The 26,372-nt window shown below is 45.6% G+C and overlaps 1 protein-coding gene and 1 pseudogene across 5 annotated transcripts in view; one reads left to right on the top strand and one right to left on the bottom strand.

Moving 5' to 3' along the window:
* ATP13A3 (ATPase 13A3) overlaps positions 1-26,372 on the top strand; it is a 90,945-nt gene that overhangs the window by 13,268 nt on the left and 51,305 nt on the right. For all 5 annotated transcript variants that reach the window (XM_090055915.1, XM_090055911.1, XM_090055912.1 and 2 more), the window contains 4 exons: positions 19,064-19,159; positions 21,350-21,523; positions 23,621-23,791; positions 24,188-24,258. In XM_090055915.1, the coding sequence (XP_089912041.1) occupies positions 19,064-19,159; positions 21,350-21,523; positions 23,621-23,791; positions 24,188-24,258 (512 nt within the window). The remainder of the gene's footprint in view (positions 1-19,063; positions 19,160-21,349; positions 21,524-23,620; positions 23,792-24,187; positions 24,259-26,372) is intronic.
* LOC149863288 (uncharacterized) lies at positions 12,564-13,470 on the bottom strand (annotated as a pseudogene).

Raw genomic sequence — 26,372 nt, 5'->3', positions numbered from 1 at the left:
TAATATTAAAATTATAAATGAATATGATAAGCATTGTTCACCTTAATATTTTTCTCAAGTAATCTTTGAGACTAACAGGATTTGTCCTAGTTTCTGGACATGAGCTTTTGGCACAGGGTTTCTGAACAAGCTGTTCTTTGCTATACTTTCAAAGGTACAGCATGGGGCAGGACAGAGCACCCCGAATGCAGCGCGCCTCACTAGCTTACCCTTCCTTTGGGAATCTGGCAGACCACCCATCCAGGAAAGCAGGGCTTTCCCTTGCTGCCCCAGACTCTTCCAGCAGCTCACCACAGCTAGAGATGATGAAAACAGCCCCCACAATAAAGTTTTTTTTTGTCCTTTTACAACTTTTAACCTCCTTGTCAGGTCATTTGTTGCTTGGCTTCAGCAGGTTGTCACAGATCTGTACCATGCCAAGGTGACTCCTACCTGCAGCAGACTGCATCCAAAATGGATTTTAGCAGCTCGTTAAAGATTCGGAGAGTTCATTAGTTGTGCGGATTCCCCAAAATGACAATTGCTATAGTTTAGAGAGATTTCAGGAATCTTTCCCCCCATGGATCTTGCTTCAGCAGTGTTGAAATTGGACAACTCGGAGCTGAAGCTATGCACTTGCACTTGGTTCGTTTTGTGAAAATTTAGTCAGAATGGGACAAAGCTGTTTTATAGTTCAAAGTTATGGATGCATGGATTTGCTGTGTTTGTCTGTAGTATGTTAGCAGATAGAGGGGAAAAATATCCCCCTACTGATTTTAGCTATGTAAGTGTGCCCATTTAGATGAGAACTGAAATACTGACTTAAGCTTGCAAGGCTCTCTTGGCAAAGCAGGCAGAGCCTATGTGCTCCAAATGCCAAGTAACTGTCCTGTTTCTTTTGTTATTTGTCTCAAGGAGGTTAAGAGAAGTACTGTCTTTAATGCATAGTTAGGAATTCGTCTCTGGATTTCAAAGGTTAGCACTGATCCCATGACATTTACTTTGCCACACTCCCCATGCCGTAGAGAGAGAGCAACACAGGTGGTGCTGGCAGCAGCGATGGCCAGGTTCAGAAGGGCTCCTTTTGAAATTACCCTATTCCATCAGATTGAACTCCTGCCCAGAAACCTAGAAAAACAACTTATTTTTCCTGGGGGCCCTCAACTAGCTAGGCTTCCTCTTTTGCAAATGGTACACCTTCTAATAAAGCAGATAGTTTCCTACAGTGGAAAAAATGAGCATTTTTACATGGCGGGAGACAATAATAATAAATCAACAGTATATTTCCATAAAAGGTAGGTAAAACAGCTACCTCACTGCATGGGAGGCAGCAGTCTTTTGCTTCAGATTCCCCAGCATCTGCTCTCTGTAGGTGGCTCGCCACCTCCCTTTCCCCTTTCCTGCCCGTTTGTTCTCGGCGCTTAACGAGCTCCAGAGCTCGGCAGTCCCCTCGGCCAGACCCCTCTTCAGATTTGGACCGAAACGCTGGCATGAAGAGACATCTTCCTGCCCCTGTGAACCATGAAGCTGGTCCAGGTCTTCAGGCCCTGGGCCCACCTGCGGTGCTTACAGCTCTGGTGCTGGGTGGGGGCAAGCCTACCACTTCTGCACTGCTGCTCGTATGGAGAGGCATGCCGCGTCCCTGCCCCCGGCCTAGCTCTGGATGTGGTTCAGTGGTGCGGAAGAGCTGGGTATGCTTGAGGTCGTCTTTATCTCCTCTTGTGTATGTATGCCAGCTTGATAGCTGTGGTGACTCCTGCCTTGGGCCTTAGGAAGAATAGCACCATTCCCCTCTTGCGTTACCCCAAGGACAGAAACGTCTCATTATGTCTGTAACCAAAATGTAAATGAATTTTAATCAGAGTGGCCCAGAATGTTGCTTCCCCTCCTCATGGGAGAAAACATGCAAAATGAGGTCTGCTCCGAGCTCTCTTCTGGTTATCAGCGTGCGGCAGCAGAAAGCTGTTTTGGGATTGTCCGACCTTTGGGCTCCGGGTGTAATAGGGTACAGAGGCATAGGAAAGGCTACGCATGCCCTGTGTCTCTGAGCACATGGGATGAGACTTGAGAAATTCCTTGTCTGAGCGCTTGGTTTTCCAGCCATCTATTTGTATAGATATTCATACCCAATAAAATAAGAGAATCATTTAAAATCATAAATCATTTAAAATAAAAAGAAACTGGAGTTTCTAAGGAGTGTAGATTGGGATGGGCAGTTATTTTGGGCCGAGGGCTGCTTACAGAGTTCTGGCAAGCCATCGAGTGCTGCTTGACAGGCAGCCAGGGCAGATAAGTAATCATTTTCTAAATTTTTTAGGGGCCCCTCAGGCTGGATAGATTGGCCTGGCGGGCCGTATCCAGCCCATGGGTTGCAGTTTGCCTACCCTTAGTGTAGATGCTGGGCTACATGGAATTGAAGTAGCTCAAGATCTTTGCTAGGCTGATTTTCTAACATGTCAGCAGGTAGTTATTATAATTAATTGTTTTTATAGCTATGTTATTGGAAAATGCAGGTAAGTAGGCAGATCCCGTGGGAGCTGGTTTTGCATTCTAGCATTAGCTATAATGCTGCTCATTATTGTGATCATAGTTTTGAATCTAATACAGGACAAAGCATTTATCATTACTAAATGTGACCTGTATTTTAATATAAACATCACAATCTCTATTGCAGCCTGTAAAAAAGCATAATTATATGAAGAATTTGCTTTACAAATGTAAATACAATTTAACTTCAGAGTATGTTGGATACAATGGTCTTCCTAAAGCCTAAACACAGAAACAAAAGCTGGTATTATAACCGAAAGCCCAAGATGGGAAGTGATAAAATAGGTATTGAGTAGAGGGCTTTGTTCAAACAACTGGTGTACTTGTAAAATTTCCATGTATTCATTAAACCATTATGTCATTCTTATTGTTGAAGGGTTGGTTAGTTGACCAAAGTGTTAAGCTTTGTTTGCGGTTACAAATTATTACCTTAGCTCCTTTCAAAATTCAGCTTGTAGACTTTAAACTTCAACACTTCTTAGCATTTGTATGTCTTATCCAAATGTTTATAATGCATTATGTGGATGACTTTGTACCAATCAATGTCTATTGACTGAAGAGAACCTGGAGACTTAGGAGTGGCAGTCCTAAATTGCTGGCAGTTGTATTTCCCCATTTCTGATGTTATCTGTGAGATTCCCGCTAGCCCTCTATTTACTTTGGAGCATCTAACAAAAATGGGATGCTAGAAACAGTCTTCCAGGAAAGACTGAAAAGCATTTTTTGTGTGCATAGTAGTACGTTATGCATGTTAGAATTAAACTGCTGCCTATTGTAAAATGGAAGTAGGACGTATAACTTCCAAAGATGAAAAGCCCCCGTGCACAGAATCTAATGATTGGAGGATTCTCTTTAGTTTTCCCCCCCACCACTGCAGGGCAGCAGGTGGGGAGGTCAGGCAGCCTGCCCCCTCCTCAGCCGCAGGCCCCCATTCCCTCTCTGCCTCCGCTCCCCCTCTTCCCCAGGATAAATGGGGGAAAACCCCTCATCTTAGACTGGAGTAAATGCCCTTGCTGCAGCTTGAGGCCGTTGCTCCTAGTCCTGCCCTGTGTGGTCGCAGAGAAAAGCCCATCTTCATCCTCTCTGTGATATTCAGGTAGTTGAAGACTGTGATTGAACCCCCCTCAGGCTTCTCTTCTCCAGACTAAATAACCCTCGTTCTTTCAGTCTGGCCTCACCAGTCTTGCTTCCCAGGCCTCAAATCAGTTTTGTTGCTCTCTGCTGGACTCCTTTCAGTCAGTCTGCATTCTTCTTGACGTGCAGGGCCCAGGACTGGACAGTCCTCCACTACACTTGGGGAAGGGTTGTATTTAATTTAATGTCCCCTATTCTGCATGTGCCTGGCCTGCGAGTTCCCGCCAGAGTGCTGCAAAGGCAGCAGCTGCAGGGTCCGGCAGTAATTGCTGATAAGCCTCACTTTCTTTTCCTTTCGTAGGAAAGGTTTATAAATAGGCCTGAGACTGAAATATCTTTATCAAATATATGACATAAGCCATGGTGCATGCTACCTGGCACACTTGGCAGCACGCCACGTGCGCGTGCGTTGAATGGTTTCATTAGTGTGGCAGGGAGGGTGCGGTGCAGACCTCGTTTCTGCTGAGAAGGGCCCTGGCAGTGCTGCAAGGCTTCTTGTTTTTGGTCTGTTCTGTTGTGAGCGCAGATGAAACATTTGACTTTGTACCGCAGAGCCTCTTCCAGGTCCGGCAGGATCTCCGAGATCCGGCTGGAGGCTGAGGGGCATTGCACCAGTGAAGTAGCTTTGCACTGCATGAGGAGGTGCATGTGCTCTGTTTGGACCCTAGAGAGCAAAAACGGTCCCGTGGTGGGGGTGCTGCTCTGCTGCAGTCAGCCTGTACAGCCTGGCCCAGTTGTACAGTTCCTCTCTGCCTCGGTTTCCCATCTGTAAAATGAAGGTAGTGTTACGCTGACGTCACTGGGCTCAGGCAGCGGTACGCGTGTTAATGACCGAGGTGCTCAGGTTTTGTAATAACGGAGGCTGCACGAGTACTTTAGCTTGGTTTTTGGCTTTTATATTATGCTCTGGCTCTCTTTAGAGTTGCCGTAGCTGGAGTTTTGTTATAAATGCAGCTTCTGCGCTGATGGCCTGCAGACCTGGATGTCCAGCTCTCAATTTAAGTGCAGTCTTCTCGGCCATCATTTTCTCCTTGCTCCATTACTGTGTGCACCTGTTCCTCCTGTCAGGCAGCACAGACAAAATTTTCAGTCTGCTTTATTTCTGAGACATCATATTTGGCCTTCTCTGAATCTGCCCCTTGCATTATGTCTGAGATTCTGCCTTTCCTCACTGTCCACACTGCTAGATGTCTCCCGTCAGCCCGGTTCAACTTGTGTCTCGACTATCGCTACCTCCTCTTTTGCAGTCTTGGTAAATTCAGTCACACGTACCCTTACCCTTACCGTTCCAGTGCAGCTTTGAAGGAAAATGATTGCTGTGACCGCGTTGCTTCTCTCTCCTCCAGTGCACTGGAGAAGTGCAACCCTGGCACTGACAAAGCCACCTCCGCTGTCATTCCTTCCTGAGCATTTCTTTGATGGGATGCTTTCAGAAACACTTGATTGTCGTTAAGCAGTAGCTGTTCATGCTGAGCAGCATTTTCTCATTGTTACCGTGCGACCACCGCTCTGTCACGTCCACTGGTTCCTTAATCTTTGGTTTGAGCAGGCATACTGCGATATGTAAATTCAGTCAAGGACCCGAGTCGGTACGCCTGCTGTCAAACCTTACAAAAGCACCCTACTGATTAGGAACTAGATTTTCATCTGTCCTGTAAGTCACATACTGCCATCAAGACCAGAGGTCTTTAGCGCAGCGCTGGTTTGCCCCAGACTCATTGGGAAGAGTGCCTTCTCACTGGCTTGAATTCTGGACATCAGTTTCTGCAGCATTCAGGCATCAATGCCAATGCTTTTAGCTTCCTTTTGATATGAAGGCCTTCTACTTGGCCGTACTATTGAGAACCTTTTTCCAACATTTTTGCAAAGAAGAAAATGTGTATCTCTCGCTTCACCTGTGCCCACGCTACCATTGACTTTCTTTCTATGCAAGTCTTGTCTGGCGCGTTTACTCATGCTGCAAAGCCAAGCACAAAACTGTTCATTGTAAATGCAAGGAAGGGCTTGGTCCGAAGCATAATATCCTATATGCTTTTAGCCATGCAGATAATATCAAGGCTCACACATGGACATGAAACTGTGTCCTTAGACCTTAGTGTGCTGTTTGTGTGGTTTGAATAGAATGAGCTGTACCAGCGTCTGATGGCTGGAGGCATATCCTCTATACCACTCCAATTAAAATTTAGCAATTGTTCCCTGCACACAGGAAAAAGCCCCACAAGCAGTGCCAAAGTTCTTTTGATATTTTAATCTTTTGATAACGCAGTTTGAAAAGCCCTTGGAGACTTTTTTTAGATTTTAGACAAAATAGTTCATTTGTCAGGACTTCCCTTGTAGATAGGGTTTCAGTTATTAAGAACTGCCTCGCAAAGCTCCTGATAACAAAAGCAATTGGAGAGGATGCCTGATAGACTTCTGCTGGTAAGAGAAACTTTTCTGTAACTTAACAATCTTATTGGTGATATTCAAAAGATGGTGAAACAAAAACTTTTCAAATGCAATTTTTTTATAATTTAACTCTGGTAGTTTTATTGGACTCAGAAGGGAACGGTAGTGGAGGATATATAAAAAGTAGGTATCATATGACAGTTAAACCAGAATCCACCCTTATTCAGAAGAGCTCCGGGCAGCCTACATGGTTCTAGAAACTCTGCATTGGTGAGCAGCTGGCACCCTGGTCTGGCTTCTCAAAAGCCTCATTCATTTTGTGGAGATGTACTTCCCAGGTTTGGTTCCCTCTGCCTCTCTTGCCCTTCCACAGCTTCCAATTCAGTTGACTTGGTTCCTTCATTTTTGGCAACTGTTGGCTCTCTTCTCAGAAACTGCTTTTGTTTGTACTTAGGGCAGCTGTTGAGCATTGTTGGGTGAAGTTTTCTTCTGGAAAAGCAGATTATATTTAAGTCATGATATACTGCTTACACAAACATTTATGGTTTTCAGATATTTAGGCCAGTGTCCAGACATTAAATATGTTCTGCAAAGATCAAACCCTGGCATTTCAGAAGAAGGTGTAACACCTCATCCACTCCCAGAGCCACATAATTTACAATCCCATGTCGCAGGAGATTTTGCTTCCTGTGTCCCCAGCTGCTAATTAGCCTAGTCCTGAGGAGTGACTGATGGACCTGTTACCTTAATTAGTAGGACTGCAGATGTCATTCTTAATTACATAAAGTTTTATACTACTTTTACCTGTTTCAGATATGTTATCTTTCATTTTCAACTGCTTGTCAAAGGATTTGGATCATTTGTTCATGCCATTCATTATCGTATTCCTCTATCGCATTTCCTCCTGCTCTCCTTTCCAAAGGGTAAGAGCATGGAACTGTACTTACTCATTTCTGTACCAAAGGCTCCCTTTTCCTGTATTGTCGTTGCTTTTCTCTGGATGTGTTCCACCTTGCTGGGTTTCTCAAGATGAGCTATAGAAACTGAGCAGGTTATTCCAATAGGAGGAGGTAACACTCAACTTGCATAATTGCGTGTCTTCTATATTATAGTGTTTGTACAGTTGGATATCAAACAGTTTGACAGTTGGATATCAAACAGTTTGACAATTGATTATCCTTGAACTAATCACAGTGAGGCTTATATTTTTCTCCTGAAAAGCTGCAACTAGTATGGAACTCATTCAGGTGTGTGCGTGACTTAAATGGTTTCTCCTAGTGAGCATAACCTTGCCCTTTTTTATATTGAATTTCATTTCTCATTATGATATCTGTTGCCCAGGTTTAATGGATCTCTGTAATCCATTTATTCCATTCGCTATTGTCTCTGAGTGAACAAAAATGACATACATATACAAGCAGTCATAGGATTATATTTTCAGTCTTTCTGATTTGTTTTTGTTCCCCTCACTTTTTTAAAGCTGTTGCTTATGGCTTTTCTCTGCTGGTTTTCTTGGCTTATTAGATGGAGGTGGGAGGAAAGAAGGGCAGAGAGATGTTCAGACACAAGACTCGAAGTGAGGTGCAGAATTGTTCTGATTTTTGGAGTTTTGCTGCTGTGGGCCAGCTGTGAGATGACCCATCCCTTTGCTCCTAGCCGTCCCGTTCTTGTCGCAGGAGGTGCCTCCAGACAGTGGGATGAGGGCTGCGTAAGTGCCAGGGTTTGAGTGGAGCTCGTGCACAGTAACGTGGCCTACTAGCATGTCTCCCAGCTGCTTTGTTCTTCAGCCAAGTGTTTGTCCAGTCTTTCCAGTTTGTAACCTGCAGTGCCCAACACTAGACACAGTGCCCCAGTTGAGGCCTCACCAGTGCTGAATAGCATGAAAAGGCCATTTCCTTTTGACTCGCAGGTGAGACACTGCTAATACAACTCAGTGTACTGGTGGCTTTTTGCAGCAACAGCACAGTGGCACTGACACCTTTTGAGTGAGACTTCCAAGGGAGCCAAAGGAGATGCATACCCAGGGCTACATCTGCTAAAGGATTTAAATGCATATAGTGGGGCTTAAATAGGATTTGGGCACCTAAGACCAAATGTTAGGTCTTCAAAACCCTGCTCTACTGCACCTGAACTTAGAATTACCTAAAATTTGTCAGTGCTGAAGTTCTTAACATGGTTTCCCAGGAGCAAAACTGCTCTGTTCCCAGAAGGGCTTTAGTCTTGACAGTGCTGCAGTGTTTGGTGCGTAGGGGCTCAACCTAGCAGGCAGTCACGAAGCACTCCTCCCAGGTTAGGCTCCACGCTCCATGCCAAGTTGATTGTTGCCTTCCTTCAAAACACGTCCCACGGGAGTTTCGCCCCTCTTGCTGTGTGTCAGGGGCTGGAGCTCTCACCCAGGCATTGGAGACATGAGTCCAGTCCCTTCTCTGCTGCATGGGATTTGCATCCACATCCCCCACCTCCCTGCCCATCTGGCTGTGTCCGTCATGCTCACTCCTGCCATCTCTCTGGCCCAGTCTGTTGGAGCAGGGAAGCGTCACCAGATGGCCTCTCGCCCTAGATGGACACAGCCAGGTGGGCAGGGAGGTGAGAGATGAGGATTTGAACCTCGTCAAGCAGAGAAGGGACTGGACCCACATCTCCAAGAGCCTGGGTGAAAGCATGACTGAGGGGCTCAAGGTGGTGTGTGCTGGTTTCTGGTACCTGCTCACAGGGCTAGAGGTTTATGACCATCACTGTGCCTAAGCTCCTGCATGGATCTGAGTCCAGGTCCCATGGGATTTCAGTTTGGGCTCGGATGTCAGCCGGTTCCTTGACTGAAAATCCCAGACTTACATGTCAGCATCTTAAGTATTTTTCCTCAAAGCGTGGGAGACAGGAGGAAGGGTCACATTATTAAGGTTACTGAGATTGGGGTCTGAGCAAGGCCCAGGGAGAGCTGCTGTTCTCCTCCCTGATATCACAGCTGCGAAGCCAAGTCCAACAGGGCTGGCCTGGCAGAACATCTGGAATTAGTCGCAGCTCGTCAGACAGCCCGGAGGAAAGCCAAGCCAAAGAGAGTATACATTCACATATTTGAACGGTTGCAGTCCGAGCGCTGTGTCAAGCACACAGTGTTTCTCCGTTACCATGTCCCTCCCAACCCCAGCCCCTGACTCATTCCCTTGGCCAGGCAGAATTTATTACCAATAGCTGGAGGCTTGAATGACAGAACTGGATTCAAAAAACTGGAGACAGCGAGTGGAGTGCAAAGGTGAATGTGCTGCTCGGGAAACTAGCTCACGGGGTCAAACGGGTGCATTTATCTTCACGAGTACAGATGTGATCTGCCTGCTGTTCCTCACAGCACTTCCCTACCGGTTGTAACCTGGCTCCACCTTGCTATTCAGTCCCTTCTGCAGGTCGGTGGTTAGGACAGAGCGTCGCGGCTTGTGTCTGCATCTTGACAGTTGACGCTCTGCCCTTCCTAGCTTTTCCAGTGCTGAAATGGTCCTGGATTAAAGTTGGCCTATATTTCTTACGTTATGATTGCCGGGGTTTGAAGAGCCTGTTCTGGAGTCTGTTTCTCATTGGAGTCCGTAACTTGAAGGTCTTTGATTGCCATACTGTTTCTTGGACATTCAGGTACAAGCAAACAAATTACACCACACAGGAGACTAAAAGAAAATGTAAGGAAAATGTAAGGAAAAATCTTGTTTACATCCCATGCAACTTCATTTTAAATTGGGTTTGTTTGGCTACTGTATTCTCAGGTGTAGCTAAAGTGCAGAGATCTAGCAAACCTAATGGGCACCGTAAGCAATACACTTGTGAACTTCAGCACAGAAACGTGCAAGCCAGTGCTCCTCGGAAGGAATGGTTTTAAGAAAAGCATGCATCCTCGTGCATTCCCAGGTAGATGCATCTCAGAAATCTTGGGGTTTTTGGCTGTATCATATCCAAACCCAGATAATATTTGACCCGGTATCTTATTTGTGAAGCTTGGCTGAAAGTATAGGTCTTGAATTGGGTCTGGCTTGACACTTCCAGAAGGCTAAACTTATCATTGAACGTTTGAACATTGACTTACCATTGAACATCCAAATTTGTGGATGACACCAAATTATGGGGCATAGTAAGCACACTGGAGGGCAGGGAACAGATTTGGTAGATTTGGGCAGGCTGGAGAAGTGGGCAGAACAAAATAGGATGCGGTTTAATGAAGGTAAGTGCAAAGTGCTGCGCCTGGGGAAAAATAATCACCAACACACTTCCAGGCTGGGGGACGACCTTCTCAGCAGCACAGCAGTGGAAAGGGATCTCGGAGTCACTGTAGACTCCAAGATGAACATGAGTGACAAGGCTGACCGCACTTTATCACGCGTTAGCAGGTTCAAGACAGACTGGTCCAGGGAGGTGATGCTTCCCCTCTGTGCGGCACTGGTAAGACCGCAACTGGAGTCCTGCATCCAGTTTTGGGCGCTGCACTTCAGGAGCGATGTGCACAGCCTCGAGAGGGTCCAGAGGAGGCCACTTGTATGTCATGGGCCTGCAGGCAAGGCCCTACGAGGAGAGATTGAGGGTTCTGGATCTCTTCAGCCTCTGTAAGAGAAGGCTGAGACATGATCTTATGACCATATACAAATTTGTCAGGGGGTGCAGCAAGGGATAGACGATGCTCTGTCTACCAGGGCACCCCTTGGAGTCATGAGGAACAACGGCCACAAACTGATGGAGAGCAGATTTAGGTTGGACATCAGGAAGAACTTCTTTGTGGTGAGGGGTGCCAGAACAGGCTCCCAAGGGAGGTGGTGGTCTCCCCCACCGTGGGGACCTTTAAGAGAAGACTCGATGAACACCTGGCTGGGGCCAACTGACCCCAGCGCTCTTTCCTGCCCAGGGCAGGGGGCTGGACTCGATGATCTCCCGAGGTCCCTTCCGACCCTGATGTCTATGAAATCTATGAAATCTACTGAGGGCCCTTCTGACCCAAAAAATCTATGAAATCTTTGAAATTTAAAATAACATTTATATATTAGTGCAGTATGTTGTATTTTCCTGTTAGCACAGGTGGTGCACAAATAGAGTAATTAGTAAGAAAGCTGAGATTACAGCAGAGTCCCTTTTTAGGTAGGATGGCTGAATATTCCTCTAAACATACATTTAACAACGTTGTGTTGCCCAACCTTGTAGCTGAGGGCTCAGCTGGGCAGTTAGCAGAAGCACAAGGACTTAACTCTGTTTTCATCTAAAATACTTGTGCCTTTTTGTATTCACCAGGGAACCTTTAGAATAGGTAGAACATGTAACTGAAACTTGCTGGTTTAAAGCAGAAGGGTTTTCCCCTTTGCCTTTTCCGTTGCTGTCACCCATGCTTCTCTCATTGCTTTTCTCCCTCCTTTTTGTTGAGATTCTTCCTCTTGGATCTCTTTCTTGCTCTTCCAGGTTGTCCTGCTTCTCTGTCTTCATTCCCCTCCCTGCATGGACAGGCTCGCTTCTCCATGCTGTCAGCGGGCCCAGCTGACGGCAGCATGGAGGCCAGTGCACTCTTCCTCCCTTGCAGGACCGCATCAGGTGCTGCTGCGGGCCAACAGCTCCAGTGTCTGTTCTCCTTGGTGACTTGCTCTGCTCTGCTGCACAGCCACATTTCGCTTCCCATTTTTGGAGGGCCTTCACATACCAGGTGCTGCTGCCGCTGGAGCCCACCTGGAAAGAGGGGAAGCAAGGCAGGAGATGGCAGTGGTAGGAGGAAGAAGCTGCTAGGACAGGGAAGAGCAGTGGTAATGTGAAACATATAGCTAATGCATGTCGGATATGCATTATTACCCCTAAATGAAGCTAGGCTGATTTCTTCCTATCGCGTACTGCTCATGTTCTTTAATGGTCTTCAGGCAGACAAGGTTCTTTGGGTGAATCTGATATCGTCTGTTAGACCAAACTAGTTAGAGGGGACCAGCAGGCATTGGAGGAGTCCCTGTTCCTCCCAAGCATGACCAGGAGTGACCGGGAATAAAGGTCACAAGCTGGCAGAGGGTAGGTTTAGGTTAGATAACAGGAGGCGCGACTTCACGGTCAGGGCGGCTAGGGTCTGGAACCAGCTTCCAAGAGAAGTGGTGCTGGCCCCTACCCTGGGGGTGTTTAAGAGGAGGTTAGATAAACACCTTGCTGGGGTCTTTTGACCCCAGTGCTCTTTCCTGCCATGGCAGGGGGTCGGACTAGATGATCTGCTCAGGTCCCTTCCGACCCTACAAACTATGAAACTATGAAACCAACTTAAATAGTTGGAAAACAATTTTTAAGCAAGCTTTTTGGGTTCAAAAACCCGTCATCAGGCTGAGCAAGTTTCAGCAGTCGGTGTGTGCTCTTTCTGGATGGGCTAAAAAGTAAAGCGGCCAGAGGCTGGGCTGATCTGCGTGCAAGACAGGCGGTCAGTGAAGATGTAGATTGAGCAGTCAATGGGTGAGAGACAGGCTGGGTGCGGGGGAGAGAAGGAGGATGAATAGTGGAGCGGTACCTGGGGAGTCAGATGTCAGAAGTTATAATGTGTCATAAATCCAACATCTATATTTGGTCCATGATTTTTAGTGTCTAGGAGGTTGATGAAGTAGAGTTCATAGGTTCGTCTCTGGGAAGCGTTTTTTAAGTTCCCTTTGAGGATCAGGACAGAGGGATTGGAGGGAGAGTGGTTTTCTTGGGAGAAATGTGCCCCCACCAGTACTTGGGTATTCCCGTCTTTGATAGATGTCCGGTGTGCGTTCATTGTGGTGCGTATTTTCCATCGGGGCATTTGGTGCACTGGATGAGACGTATCACATTTCTGGAGGTGCAGGTGTAAGATTCGGGAATACTGATGGCTCTGTCGTGGGGTGCAGTGATTGTGGGGTGGTGGAGATGTGTTGGCAGGTTTTGCATTTCTTGTCATGGCCTGGTCTGGATCCATTGGGTGTTCTGAGCATGAGGAAGTTTGCTTCTGGTGATGAGGTTAGCGAGGTTCGGTGCTTGTTTGAAGGCTGGGATGGGTAGCCCTGGGCAGATCTCTTTAAGAATAGGGTCTCTTTCTAGTATGGGTTGCAATTGTTTGAGGATTTTCCATACGGGTTTGAGGGAGGGCTTATATGTCATAACCAGCGGTGTGCGATTCGTGGGGGGTTTTCTTTTGTACTGCAGCAGTTCTTCACGCGGTATCCCAGTGGCTTTTTCAAACGTGCGATCTCTCTCTCTGGAGGAGTGTCCTTGCTGGGTGGATGCCCTTTTAAGATTGGTGAGGTTGCAATCCTAGGTATTCTCCTGAGTGCAAATTCAGTGGGATCTGAGGGCTTGGCTGTATATCACAGCTTTTTTGGTGTGTTTAGGGTGATTGCTGGTTCTATGCAGATATGTATGTTGGTCCATGGGTTTCTTGTATAACGTGGTCTGTATTTTATCATTCTGGATACTGGTCATTGTGTCTAAAAAGAAGATGTTGGTACTGGAGTATTCAAAAGTTGGATGGAGGGGTGATGATTGTTGATTTTCTGATGAAATTCAATCTGAGATTGCAGGTTTTCAGTCCAAATGGTAAAGAAGATGTCATTGCTATATCTTAAGTATAGCAAGGGTTTGATGGTGCAGTTCTTGAGGAAGTCTTCCAGGTGGCTCATAAAAAGGTTGGCATACTGTGGGGCCATTTTGGTGCCCATAGCTCTTCCCATTGTCTGGAGGAAGTGTTGGTTATTAAAAGTGAAATTGTTGTGTGTGAGGATGAAGTGTACAAGGTCAGTAATATCCTTGGGTCTGTACTCTGAGTTGTAATCTTGTTCCTGTAGATATGTAAGGCAGGCTTGGATGCCATCCTGGTGTGGGATGTTGGTGGTAACGTCCATGGTGGCTGGGAGGGTGTTGCTGGGAAGGTGGTCTATGTTTTGAAGTTTCCGTAGAAAGTCTGTAGTGTCTTGTACCAAACTGGCTCTGTGGGTGATGAGCTGTTTTAGGATTGCTTCAACGAAACCTGATATTTCCTCTGTTAGGGTCCCATGGTTGAATATGATAGGTCTGTCAGGGTTCCCTTGTTTGTGGATTTTAGGGAGCATGTAAAAAGTCCCTGGGTTAGTAGGTACTGGGGGGATCAAGGTCTGTAGTTTTTCTTGTAGTCCTGATGGAAATGATTTGATGGTATTGTTGAGCTTCTTGGTGAAAAGGGGAGTAGGATCTTCTTGTAGTTCTTTGTAAGTAGGTGGTGTCAGAGTGTTGTCTGTTAATGGTCTTTAGGCAGGCGAGGGTCTTTGGGTAGATGTCATATCTTTTTATTAGACCAACTAAATATTATTTAATGGTCTTTAGTGGCTTTTATGTGCTATCTTTGTCCAGCGATGAAATAAGGCTTTTTTGTCTATAGGCCAGACATAGGATAACTTTTGTATGTAGGAAGTGTCAGACTGGTTGCGTAAGACATGATGTAGGACAAGGGCACCCTTTTGCAAACTAACTCCTGGGTTTGTTTTTCCTGCATTCTTGCCTTCTTGCATAAAGGCCAAACTTGTTTATGCCTCAGCATCTTTCAAAGTTGGGGATTGTTTAAGTCTTCAGCTTGCCTAGCTCTTGTTGTTAAGGAGCACGTGGAAAAGCTTGTAAACGCCGCAGGAATTGTGGTCGCTCTGTGTGGGTGGTGGGGGAGGCAGAGATCAAGTGCGTAGGTGCTGGACTCAGATTTGTATAAATTACGTGGTTTTAGAGCTGTTCCAAGTTTTGGGGGTATTTTTCAGTTCAAACCCTTATTCACTCGTATAGTTCTTACTCATGTGTCCCATTTGAAACTGCTGTGCCAAGGGTTGCAGTGGAAAGTACGCTTTCCCAGCTGCAACGTCTTTCTGACATTGTGGAAGATATGCATGTATTTGCATTGCAACACATGGCCTTTGTGGGTTTGGTTGGCTACATATTACAGTACTGTGCATTTACACTAGAAGAGAAAGTAAATTTTTTATGAGGAAATAGCTTGTAACAGTTGTATTATGTTTTAAAGGTACAGCATTTTCTTCACCATGATTTTCCTTTCCACGTTGAAAGCTGTAATCTCTTCACTGCTGTGCCTTGGGATGCTACCACATAGGACAATGCCCTTAGATTATTTATACCCAGTGGCTTGATTCCTAGTTTGCGTTCCTGGCATACAAACAGACGTTATCACGGTTGGCAGTTTATGTCCAGGTGAATATCCATTGCTGGGGCTTGATGTTCTCATTAGGAACCGAACTCTGCCTTCAGGCAGGGTTACTCTTAGCGCAGTGTGTCTGTCACATGGGTTGGCATTCATTTTTGAATTACTTCCTGTATAAATAAAGACTCTGAATAAATCAGAATAAAGATCCTGATGTATGTCAGTTTCTGAAGATTGGTGTAAATCTGCTACAGGCCACAATATACAAGGCATTTGCACCTTTTCTCAATTATTTATTTTATTAGTGTGTGTGTGTGTGTGTGTGTGTGTGTATATGTAGATGTAAATAAATGTCTTAAATGCATAGTATTAAGTCACATTAGATTATTAGCATATGAATCACATTAATTCAATTAGAGAAACTATATAGATGTGTATATATAGCCTGAAGAAAGAGACATAAACTGATTTGTGATGTTTGCATAAACTTGCTTTAGACTTATTTGCTTAATCCAAAGGTCAGTCTTGTGAATTTTGTTTGCAGTCATTCATGAATTCAAGACGGTCTCTGCTTACAAGTTTTCCAAAGTTTTTTTTTTTTCTTATTTAAAAGAAGGCTCTTTAAAATTAATGTGTGTTGGATAGAATAGACTGTGTTTAATCCAAAAGTCAGCCTTGTGAATTTTGTTAGCACCTATTCATGAATTTAGGACAGTCTTTGCTAACAAGGTTTCCAGAGGCTTTCTCCACCCTCTGTTTCAAGAAGGCTCGTTAATTAATCTGTGTTTTGCAGAATGTGCTTGTGACAATAAAAACTAAACATGTGGTTTAATGATTGTACGTTCAGTGAAGCAATGATGTGTAACTTTTATTTTTACAAGTCTGACTATATCAGTAGGAATGTACTTTTTAACATTGGATGGCCTCGTGGTATACACATTTCAATTTAGCATGCTGTGGGAATCTCAGTTTGTATTCTTACCTGTTTAGGCGTTTAACTTAAGAGTCCTTGGATACAAGAACATAGTAAGTTGTCTGAATGGACTTTTAAGAAAAATATATTATCGTTAGGAAAAACTGAAGTGGTTCTAGAGAGGCATGTTTGTGCGGTGTCTGTTCTTTTGCTGTTTCTTTAAACTAAACTGCAGATGGAGATTAGCTTCTATTGGAGTTCTGACAAACTAATTTAGTAGACAGAGGTTATTTACTTGGTCTAAATGAGCATGGAAAAGCATTGACTCATCCATTCAGCTGACTGTAAATGGTGCTGATTTTATGGAAAGCTTCAGTCATTCGTGCAGATGCCCTTGCATGTGCCTCATGCTGCAGTCTTTCATTTCATATGATTTTTTTTTCCAGAGTGCCCCTGCCTCATTCTGCACGCAGGGCAAATCTGTTCTGGGGAGGAATTGAGCTAAGACAGGGTAGCGCGGTGAAGGAGACTGGCTCTAGGTCCCTGTCTTTTGTTTTAGGGGTTGGAGGGTGCATAGTGAATAGGCAGGTTGGAGAAGCGGGTCCCTTCTTGCCTCTGGTACAGCATTCCTGTTTGTTCATCCAGTGACGTAGATCACGCTGTTCACTAATGATGTTCTCTGAGCGCCGGACTTGAGAACCAGGGGTCTGATTTGCAGAAGTGTCGCAGTTGGGGACAGTGGGAGCTGTGCTTTTGGTGATGGGAGGTGCTGCATCCTGGCTAGCACTGGAACAAATCAGGTCCTAGGTGTCTTCACTGGGGCATGCAAAATTAATTTTACTTTATCCTGAAATGCTCCCTGCCTCTGTTTCCTGTCTGAAACACAGGCATGGTAGCAGCCCTTCAGCCTTCAGGGCACTTGTGAAACAATATTTAATTAGCTGATGTCCAGCAGATTAAGTATAACCAAGTGCAGTGCAGCAGTCACTCCTTTAAGTGATCACTGTCTGCGCTGTAGAGCGAACAGGAGAATGGCTTTGGGGGAGGTTTCTTGCCTATTGTGGGCTAGGATCAAGTGCAGTCATGTAGGTAATGATGGTAGATAATGCACATGCCCTAGGGGCCAAATGAAGGTTGTAGAAAGAAATTCTGGCATTTCTTTACTTTTGTGAGCATTTGCATAGCTTCTTATGCAGTGCTGAAATGCTTTGTGAGCATAGTAGTGTGGGGCACTTTAGTCAGAATAAAGGAAGCCTACGTGTGCGTCCTGCAGGCAGCTCAGCAGTCTAGGCCACGCTCCTCCCCGGCTCTTCTGCCCGCTCCCCAGATGCTGCTGTGCAACATGCAAAGCACTGCCCGGCTACGTTGTCTGAGCATGTTGACATTTGGAGTAATTCATATCCAACTATACAAGGCAGAACCTTTCTAATGGTTCAGCGGCATCGAGCGTGGGACATTATTATTGCAGGCACCCGCGTGACTGTACATCAGGTGTCCTCGTCCCTTCTCCGGCTTCTCCTGTTCTCTTACGGTTGTTTGTCTCTCTCCAGTTGGCAAAGACCTGCTATATTCTCTTGCATGTGACCTGCACCTTCCTCCCAAAGCCAGCTGGGGAAAATTGGGGTGTACATTATATGCAAGGATGAGGGACCCCCACAGGTCCAGAAATTTGGTGAGGGGAGATTTGTAGCCGTGGAAGGTGGGAGCCACAGCAATTAACATTGCTACTTAGTACTACTCCCTCCCCTAGCTCCCTACCACCAACTTTCTGGACACATCGGGAGGTCCCCTCCTCAGCTGCGTGCTGTATCAGGTTGGTGCGCAGGGTCCGTTTGTGGCTGGACTTGGTGTGATGGCTGCAACCCAGCACGCAGCCTCAGACCTGGCATGTCGGGTCTGACTGCGCGCTGGCTCCAGAGCCATATACCGGGTCCGACCCGGACTCGCTGCACAGACTCTCGGCACTCAGGCCCAGTGGCAGCATGCAGGTCCAGACCTGGCGTGTGGTCCTGGCCTCGGCACGCAGGGTCCGACCTGGCATGTGGCTCCAGAGCCTGCATGCGTGGTCAGACTTGACACGCGGCCCTGGATATGGTATGCCAGGTCTGACTGCAAGCCCAACTAGCACTCACGGCAGCCTCGGGAGCAGGCACAGCTCCCTAGCTGATGCCACTTGTGTACCTCGATTGAAGATTTTTTTTTTTTAAGTTTTCCCCTTCACAGTCAAGGTGCCTACTGCGTATGGGCTGCACCAGACATGAAAAAATACAGTACGTCTGGCCAGGGAGTGCCTTTCCTTCTACAATACAAAATTACCCTGCTCCTGATTTGGTGTCTTGCGTACTAGTCTGATACAGAGATTATTAGGGCACAATAAAAACGAATATGGAGCAGTATGAGGATCTCTAGCAGTATGTGTCTAAGTAAGTGTTTTAGTTTGATACAAGAATATCATTAAGCAAAAAATGCATTTAGGTATTGCAGCCAGCTTCAAGCAAAATGGACTGAAGGGTGGCTTGGTAGGCAAAGCACTCCACCTAGAAGCTGTGGTTTTAGATACTAATTCTGGCACAGATTGCCCACGTGGCCATCAATCTCTCCGCTCCTCAGTTGCTATCTCTGAAATAAAGCTGTTTTCGTGCTCCAAAGGGGCATTATCATGGTAACATCCTAAATATATGTGAGGCATTGAGAGCCAAAAATGGAGTTCTGGTTGTGCTTGTTTGAAATTGTTAAATAACAAATTAGGGACTGATAGGGTAAAATTGAGCTGGAAAAAATGTTTTTAAACTTATATAGTTCTAGTGAACACTTCTGCTTTTTGAAAGCAAAATGCTTTAAGCTACGGTTGGAAATTCTGTTGGGGTTCGATGAAAGCAGGTCAGATGTCGTGTTTCACATCTGTAAACGTGGCAGCACCAAAGACGTTGCTGAAGATGCAAAATGAACAAAATGTTACTTAAGCAGTTTTTACTCTCCCTTTTTAGAGGTCTTCCATACCTGAAGTTGAGAAGTTCCACGTCACGCTCAACATGGAGAAGGAAGAAAAGAAGCTTGTCAATAAAGGCGAAGAAGATGAGATGGTAATTGGTTTTATGGTCTAGCTTCACAAAGTAAAGGAAATGTGGTTTCCTAGGGGGAGGGCTTTCTGTTTGGGGCACATTGCATGGGGGAGAGCGTATCTCAACTAAAAACACATCTCTCAGAATTGCCAGACAAACCTTGGAGCCATTCCTGGATTTGTAAAGGACTAGCTTGGGGTGGATGTTTTCATTTCTAGAAAGCCCGAGTTAACAACCAGGCACCTCCTATAGAGTCCGAATCTGGCAGGCGCTGTACTGCAGCATGATTCGAAACATTCATGGGAAGATTGCAGTGAAGCAGGGTATTGCTTAAAAACCCAAGGCTGGCCACGCTTCCTTGTGGCATGGCGTCCTGTGAGAGCAGCGTGGTATAACTGTGCTCTTCGTGTGTGCGAGGCTGACCCAGGCGGGGTTGTGCCCGGTGAGTGGCTAGAGGGGCGGGTTAGTGATAGTTAGATGTTCTGTAACAACTCTTGCCTGGCTCAGACCCGTGGACCCGCTGCTGCATGCCTGATCCAGTGCACGTGGCACCTGGCAGGGTTCATCTGGGACCTGGCCCCAGCGAGTGCTGTCGGCAGTGTGTGTCCCCGGCCCTGCACACAGAGCTGGCCCGGCGCAGAGCGCGGGTCAACAGGACAGCACTCGGGGCTGGATTATGCGGCCTACGTAGCCCCATGTTTGACACCCCTGCTTTAGGGAAAATGAGTTTTAAAGGGAAAATCCTAGTGCTTGGTCATTTAAATCTCCTGCTGCTTTTAAGATGGCAGGATGTCTGGAAGGCTTGTTCATGCACATGAATTAATTTCCTCCTAAACTGTCTGCTCCTGCTCCTCTCCCAGTCCCAGGAGTTGAGTGTTGCCTGTGAAGCCACCCTGGGGTGAGCTGGTTCAGAGGTGCAGGGAAGGCTCATGCTTCATGTCCAGATGACAGGATCTGACCTCTTACTACTAACTGAGAGTAACATGTGTTTACAGGAGCACGATTAGAGCTGTCAGCACCAAAATGGAGTCGTAGGATGTTTCAAAAGAAGTACCACTTCCTGTTCAAAAAGGAGAACCTCTTGGTTTTGTTTTTAAAGTGGTGGGAGCCCTTTGTGGTGAGAAGAGGAAAACACTTATTTTTTCCCCAACATTTTTATCCTTCCCTTGGGATGAAGTGCCTGCCGAGCGAATGATATGTTCCCCAGTTTGTCAGAACCAAGCCAACAATTTTTTACGAAAAGTTGAAACATTTATGGAAAGTTTTCTGTGTTGCAAAGCTGTTTTTTTTAAATCAGTTAATTAAATGAGCTCTAAGTACAATAATGTAATGAAATTTCAGGAAGGTTTTGCCAAAAGTTGTTTGCATATAATGCTTTCATAAATGTGAACAAGGCTCAGTAGCATCTGTGGGAGTTTCCATTTGGCTGAGATTTCAGAGCCCTAGACACGGTCTGATGATGTAGCGTGAGACAGTGCAGGACAGGACCTGAAAGTTTCTTTCTTAAAAATGCCCTGTGTCACCCGGCTGAATTTTCTGTGCCTTTCCTGTGACTGGTCCTCCGCTCTCACCAAGAGGCTCTCAACACTTTGCTGAAGCTAAAATCTGGAGTCAGGCTCATGCCAGCTTGCCTTGCCTCCCTGTAGGCTGTTTTCCCAGCTGCTACACTCCAGTTTTTGTCTTTGGAAGAAGTGCTTCTTGTGCCCCTTCTGTCCCATGCTTTGCTTCATGTCTGCACCTAAAAGTTCCTGTGAGCAGCACTGGAAATCTGCTTCTGTCAGTCTGTCTCTGGGACTGCAAACGGGAGAAGCTGTGCTAACTGCATGCTCTAGATGCTGAGCCAGCTGGCATGCCCTTCCCACCTTTGTAACCAGTGGTGTGAACTTAGTTCCTTACACCCTGAAAACTAGATTGTGGCATGAGTCTGCTCTGAGGAATCTCCCAGGAGGCAGGCCCGGGAGAAACCTCTTCCCATACAGAAGTGGTGTGAATGTGTGTGCATGCGTACCTCTGCCCAAACAAAGCAGCATCCCAGCGTGGTAAGAGAACTGCTCTGGAACCTCCCTGTGCCCCCAGCAGAGAAAAAAGAGGAAAAGCCTTTGAAAGGGGCTCATTTATCTGCCTTGGTTTATAGCAAGTCAATACTGAATTCCTCAGCCAGAGCAATTAAGGATATCATTGCTCATTATTTGTTTCTCTGTTTTTGTGCAGGAGATTTATGGTTACAATCTGTGCCGCTGGAAGCTGGTTTTAGTTGCTGTTGGGGTGTTGTGTACTGGCGGCTTCCTCCTCCTCCTCCTCTACTGGATGCCTGCGTGGCGTGTGAAAGCAACATGCAAAAGGACGACACTTAAAGACTGCGAAGTGGTGCTGCTGCGAACAACTGTAAGCCTGTGCCCCCAACTGCTCTCTGCTTTTGTGAATGCAGGGTAGAAAAATGGTTAGAGGCAGGAATGAGTGGAGCTCAGACATGTCTTCCTGGTGGCTTGACTTTATTTGCATCGTGGGGTATAAATGATCTAGGGCTGTTTTGTCAGTAGCAAGGAAATTGAAAAATTGAAGGGTCTCAGAATGAAACCAGAAACATTCCTCAGTTTGTTTGTCAGATAAACATGAATAAAACCAACTTGCACTTAGTCCACATAGCTTCCTGCATATGAAAAACCAACAAATCTAAAGGAAGTTTGCTGAATTAATGAAGACTTTTGGTCCTTTGTTATTTCATATTCAGCTAAGCAAGTAATAGAGATTAGATAGCATTCATTGAAGCTTCAATTGTTTTAGTTAAACGATTTTCTAAAAATGTATCAGTCCATGCTGGTAATGCACTCATTATTCTACATATCCATTCAGGACTGTATTTAAAAAAAACTAGTTACAAAAAAGAAATATTAAGAAATGGATTTAGCTTTAGAAAGAATATTTTAAGGTGTACAGTCAAATTTGTGAAGAGCGTTCAGACAGCACCTTGCTGGTGTCATCTCAACTTAAAGAACATTTTTGTACAACTTAAATGGTGTGTGCAAACCTGAAGGAAGACCGTGCTTCCACGGTCTCTGGACATCGTGGTCCCCTTTAGAGCAGAGGATTGCGGGGCTGAGGAGACCCCAGCTTTGGAAGCACGTGAGCAGAGGCTGCAGACCTCTTTGCCCCGGGGTTTTGTTTAGTGTAATGCAGTTTCTGAAAGTGCAGCAGCCGTGGGTGCAGCAGACTGCCTTGCTTCTTGAACCATCACGCTCTGCTATTGTATCCCGGCTTGACTTGGGATCCCAGCAGCTTTTATAGTTGGTTCAAACTGGAGGTGATTAGGAATTTTCCAACTAAACATTTGTTAGAAAATGCTGATTTGCTAGACCAAAATGGTTTTGGAAGTGGGCAGGTAGGTTTCTATTGAGGAAAGCAGTCTGGGTCCTTAGTGCCTTGCCCCTGGGGCTGCCACAGATCTGGGCTTCAGGGTCTGTGACTGCCCGGTAGTGTGGCCACGGGGTTTTGTCCCTGGCTTGAGCTTCTAGGCTCTCAGTCCTGTGGCGGGCAGGCTGGCTCCTGGAGGTGGAGGTCTTGGGGCTTCTTTACTTTCTGCCATGCTGTGGGACCCTGAATGTCCTGGCTAATGTTGGGACTCTCCAGCCTCTTGTCTTACTTCTCCATTGCTGGATTCTGGGGGTCTGCTCTGCCCCAACTCCACAGCAAACTGCTGTATTTTTTGTGGGGAGAACTGTACTAAGGCAGTCTGGCTTTTTTCAAAGCACCTTTTAGGGATTTCCTTTCTGGTTCAGAACAAAAACTGGAATTCAGAGTTTTGATTGGGTTTTCTTCCCATTTGAAGAAGGCTCTGCACAGCTCTCTGTGTCATCTTCTATAGTTAAGGTTTGTCTGATGTAAATTCAGGCATAATCCAATCATTAGTTAGCTGTATTAGTCTGAGGGTAAGCAGAAGGCACATGGGGAAGTTAGCTGCTGGCTCTAAGTGCAGCCTGCTGTGTCATTGCTTGTATAACACTAATACGAAGTTGCATGCAGACAATATAAACAGGAGAGGCAAAAAATATGTGACAATATTACTATCTATTTAAATGAAAAAAGTATGTGAATCCATTTTGTTACATACTTCTAATCCTTGAAGAACCAGAAGTGAGACTTAGAGCCCTGCCATTTCCATAGAAAATAAGTAAGTATTCTAGATCCCATTGGGAAGGTGGAGATCTGCCCATTCTGATGCTAGTTTCATAGTTTTTAGGGGGTGGAAGGGACCCTACGTCAGCGCTTCCAGAATTGTGTGATGTTGAAGTTTGATGAGGGAAAACAATAACTTTGGGGGTAATTAGTGTCAAACCCAGGGTCCCTTCCACTTCAGTAAACCTTGGTAATTGGTTTGCTTTTTCAACTCAGTTTTGGTACTTCAAGGAAAGAAATCAATCCCTGAACTCCCTTCTGTGTTTCCTTAGATGTTAATATTCTCCATCTTTTCTCTTAATCTTGTAGGATGAATTCAGGATATGGTTTTGTGCAAAGGTTCGCATTGTGCTTTCTCTAGGAACCAGTCCACTGCAAAGTCCTGCTTCTCCTCAAGACAAGGTTTCGAATGGCCATAGCATTCATGTATTTGAAAACCTGGCTGAAGAGAACAAAAATGGCCCTCAAAAATATTTGCCTGTAAGTGGACCTGGGGTGTATGAATCCTTAGTCTTTGAGGCATGTAAGAAAAGAATATACAAACCACGTGTGCAGTTCAATACATGTCCTGCTGAGGCTGCCGGAGAAGTTAGTTGGGTGAGGGTTACAGAAAACAAAGGTCTTTTGTTTCAGTATGTTTTGGGATTGCTGAAAGAGTAAGGATATTAGAAAGCAAACAGTCACACTGCATAAAACATTGTACAAATAATAATGACGCCACGTAGTAGCAACTTTATGTCTCCTTTTCAAAATTAGAATGTATGTCACTTTTTAAGTTAGTTTTAGAAATTTTGAGCAGGAGTGCAAAATTTTAAATGGAAAATAATTGTCAAATAGTGCCAGCTTTGTCCCCAACTGCTTTTATTTGACTTACAGATTCGCTATTTCTCACACCACAGCGTGAAATATTTCTGGAACGATGCAGTCCAAAGCTTCGATGTCATAAAGTAAGAATGCTTCTACTTTTCTCTTGTGTCATAGAGCAAGTATGTGTGTCTTTTTTTGGTAGCTGTAACTGGGCCCAAAAATGTTCTGTGGGAAAGGACAAGTTAGTCTGATCTTACATTTTAGCCCACTGGAATATCTCTGTCTGGTTAGAGCCAGTGAAGATCAGGATAGCTAGCCTAAACCTCTTCTGAATGGCAGCAAGGGTCTTGGTGAATCTGGCTAACTGATGCCAAGCCCTCTTATTGAGGGGGTGTATGCTGTTGGAGGAGTGCTGTGCAGGGGTGTACCTCTACAGCTAGTGCTTCTTGGCCCCTACGATGTGCAGGTGCCGACCCTTAAGGTGTCCTGGAGCATCCCTGGAGCTGATGACAGTTCTATATGTGGGACATAAGGAGGTTCAGGTCCTCTCTCTGTCTGCATCGTGTCTCCAGGGGCTCCAAGTTCTCTCTCCACCTCTCGTTTAGCCTGGTGCCCCTTTCTCTAGAATGACAAACTGGGACTCGTTGCTCTGCGACTTCTTAATTTGCATCTGGTTTTCAGCAGCCTAATTTTGCTTACCCCAGTAATTAACTATGTCCTGGTTCCCTGCTACTGACAAGAGTAATTTTCTTTTCAGTCTGCTATTTAATGGTGTAGTTCTTATATCTTAATTTGCAGTGGATGTATTTTGAGCGAGTCCATTCTGATTTACTTCCACACCTCCCATACTCCATTTGAGTAGAACAGCCAAATGGCTAAAAGGCTTAACTGCTGTCATAACCTTGCTTAGCCTGTCTTAATCACCATTTCACTGCACTGAACAGCCATCTGGTCAGACATTTCCAAAGACTAAGAGGATCATAGGACATAATTCATGCTCTCCAGAAACGAGAAGCAAAATAGTTCTACTTCTGGGGAACATGGCTACACAAGTGAAAGCCTACTGCTTCCATCACCTCACAAACATTGCTTTCTAAGATGCATGTAAAAAAGCAATATGAAAAGCTGTTAACAATGCCACAGGTTTAAAGAGATCAAAGCACCAGAGTACAAGCAGTGGCAAAAGCATAAGAAAACCCATTTTATTCCATATATATGAAGCGAATTTAAATTGAATATGGTGGTACTGTAACTGATCAGGCTACGGGACCTGAACCTGTTCAGCCTCCACAAGAGAAGGCTGAGGGGGGGACCTGGTGACCGTCTATGAACTCACTAGGGGGGACCAACAGGGTTTGGGAGAGACCTTGTTCCCCCGAGCGCCTCCCGGAGTAACAAGGAATAATGGCCATAAATTGATGGAGAGTAGATTCAGACTAGATATCAGGAGATGCTACTTCACAGTCAGAGCAGCTAGGATCTGAAACCAACTTCCAGGGAAAGTGGTGCTGACTCCTACCCTGAGGGTCTTTAAGAGGAGTCTACCTGGCTGGGGTCATCTGAGCCCAGTTTTCTCTCCTGCCCAGGGTGGGGTTGGGTTAGAAGATCTACAAGGTCCCTTTCAACCCTACATCTATGAATCTATGAGCTGTCATGTTGTTGTGTCTGTGAAGACTAGGCCCATCCAGAACCCCTTCAGCCAGGCCTATTGACAGGTCAAAACCATGAAAGAAATGATAGGATCAGCAATAAGGAACTTGTCTATCCTAGCTGGTGAACACCAGTATACTTACCATATATATACATGACCCCGCATTGGGGCAGGGGGTCGGACCTGATGATCTCTTTAGGTCCCTTCTGACTCTAAGTACTATGAAACTGTGAAACTATTGTTAGATGACAGGTTATTTTAATTTAGCTGGTGTAGGTGCCCTGGGTATTATAGGACCCTCTTTTAGGTTGCTAGTTATGACTTGGCCAAACTTAGGCTGTTTAGGTAGAAATTTTCCTTGCTGGGTCTCCGCCTCAGGCTAAAGTATAACAGAAAATACGGGGCTGTGGCAGGTGACTTGTGAGGAGAGGCTGAGGGAACTGGGCTTAATTTAGTCTGGAGAAGAGAAGACCGAGGAGGGCTTGAATAGCCGCCTTCAAGTCCCTGCAGGGGGTTGCAAAGAGGATGGAGCTGTACTGGTCTCATGGGGGGCAGATAACAGGACAAGGAGCAATGGGCTCAAGTTGCAGCAAGGAAAGTTGA

This window comes from Crocodylus siamensis, chromosome 6, assembly GCF_052110815.1.
Source record: "Crocodylus siamensis isolate JL-2025a chromosome 6, ASM5211081v1, whole genome shotgun sequence".
NCBI classification, from domain to species: domain Eukaryota; kingdom Metazoa; phylum Chordata; order Crocodylia; family Crocodylidae; genus Crocodylus; species Crocodylus siamensis.
The sequence above is the reverse complement of the archived record's forward strand: the minus strand, read 5'-3'. Positions and strand labels throughout refer to the sequence as shown.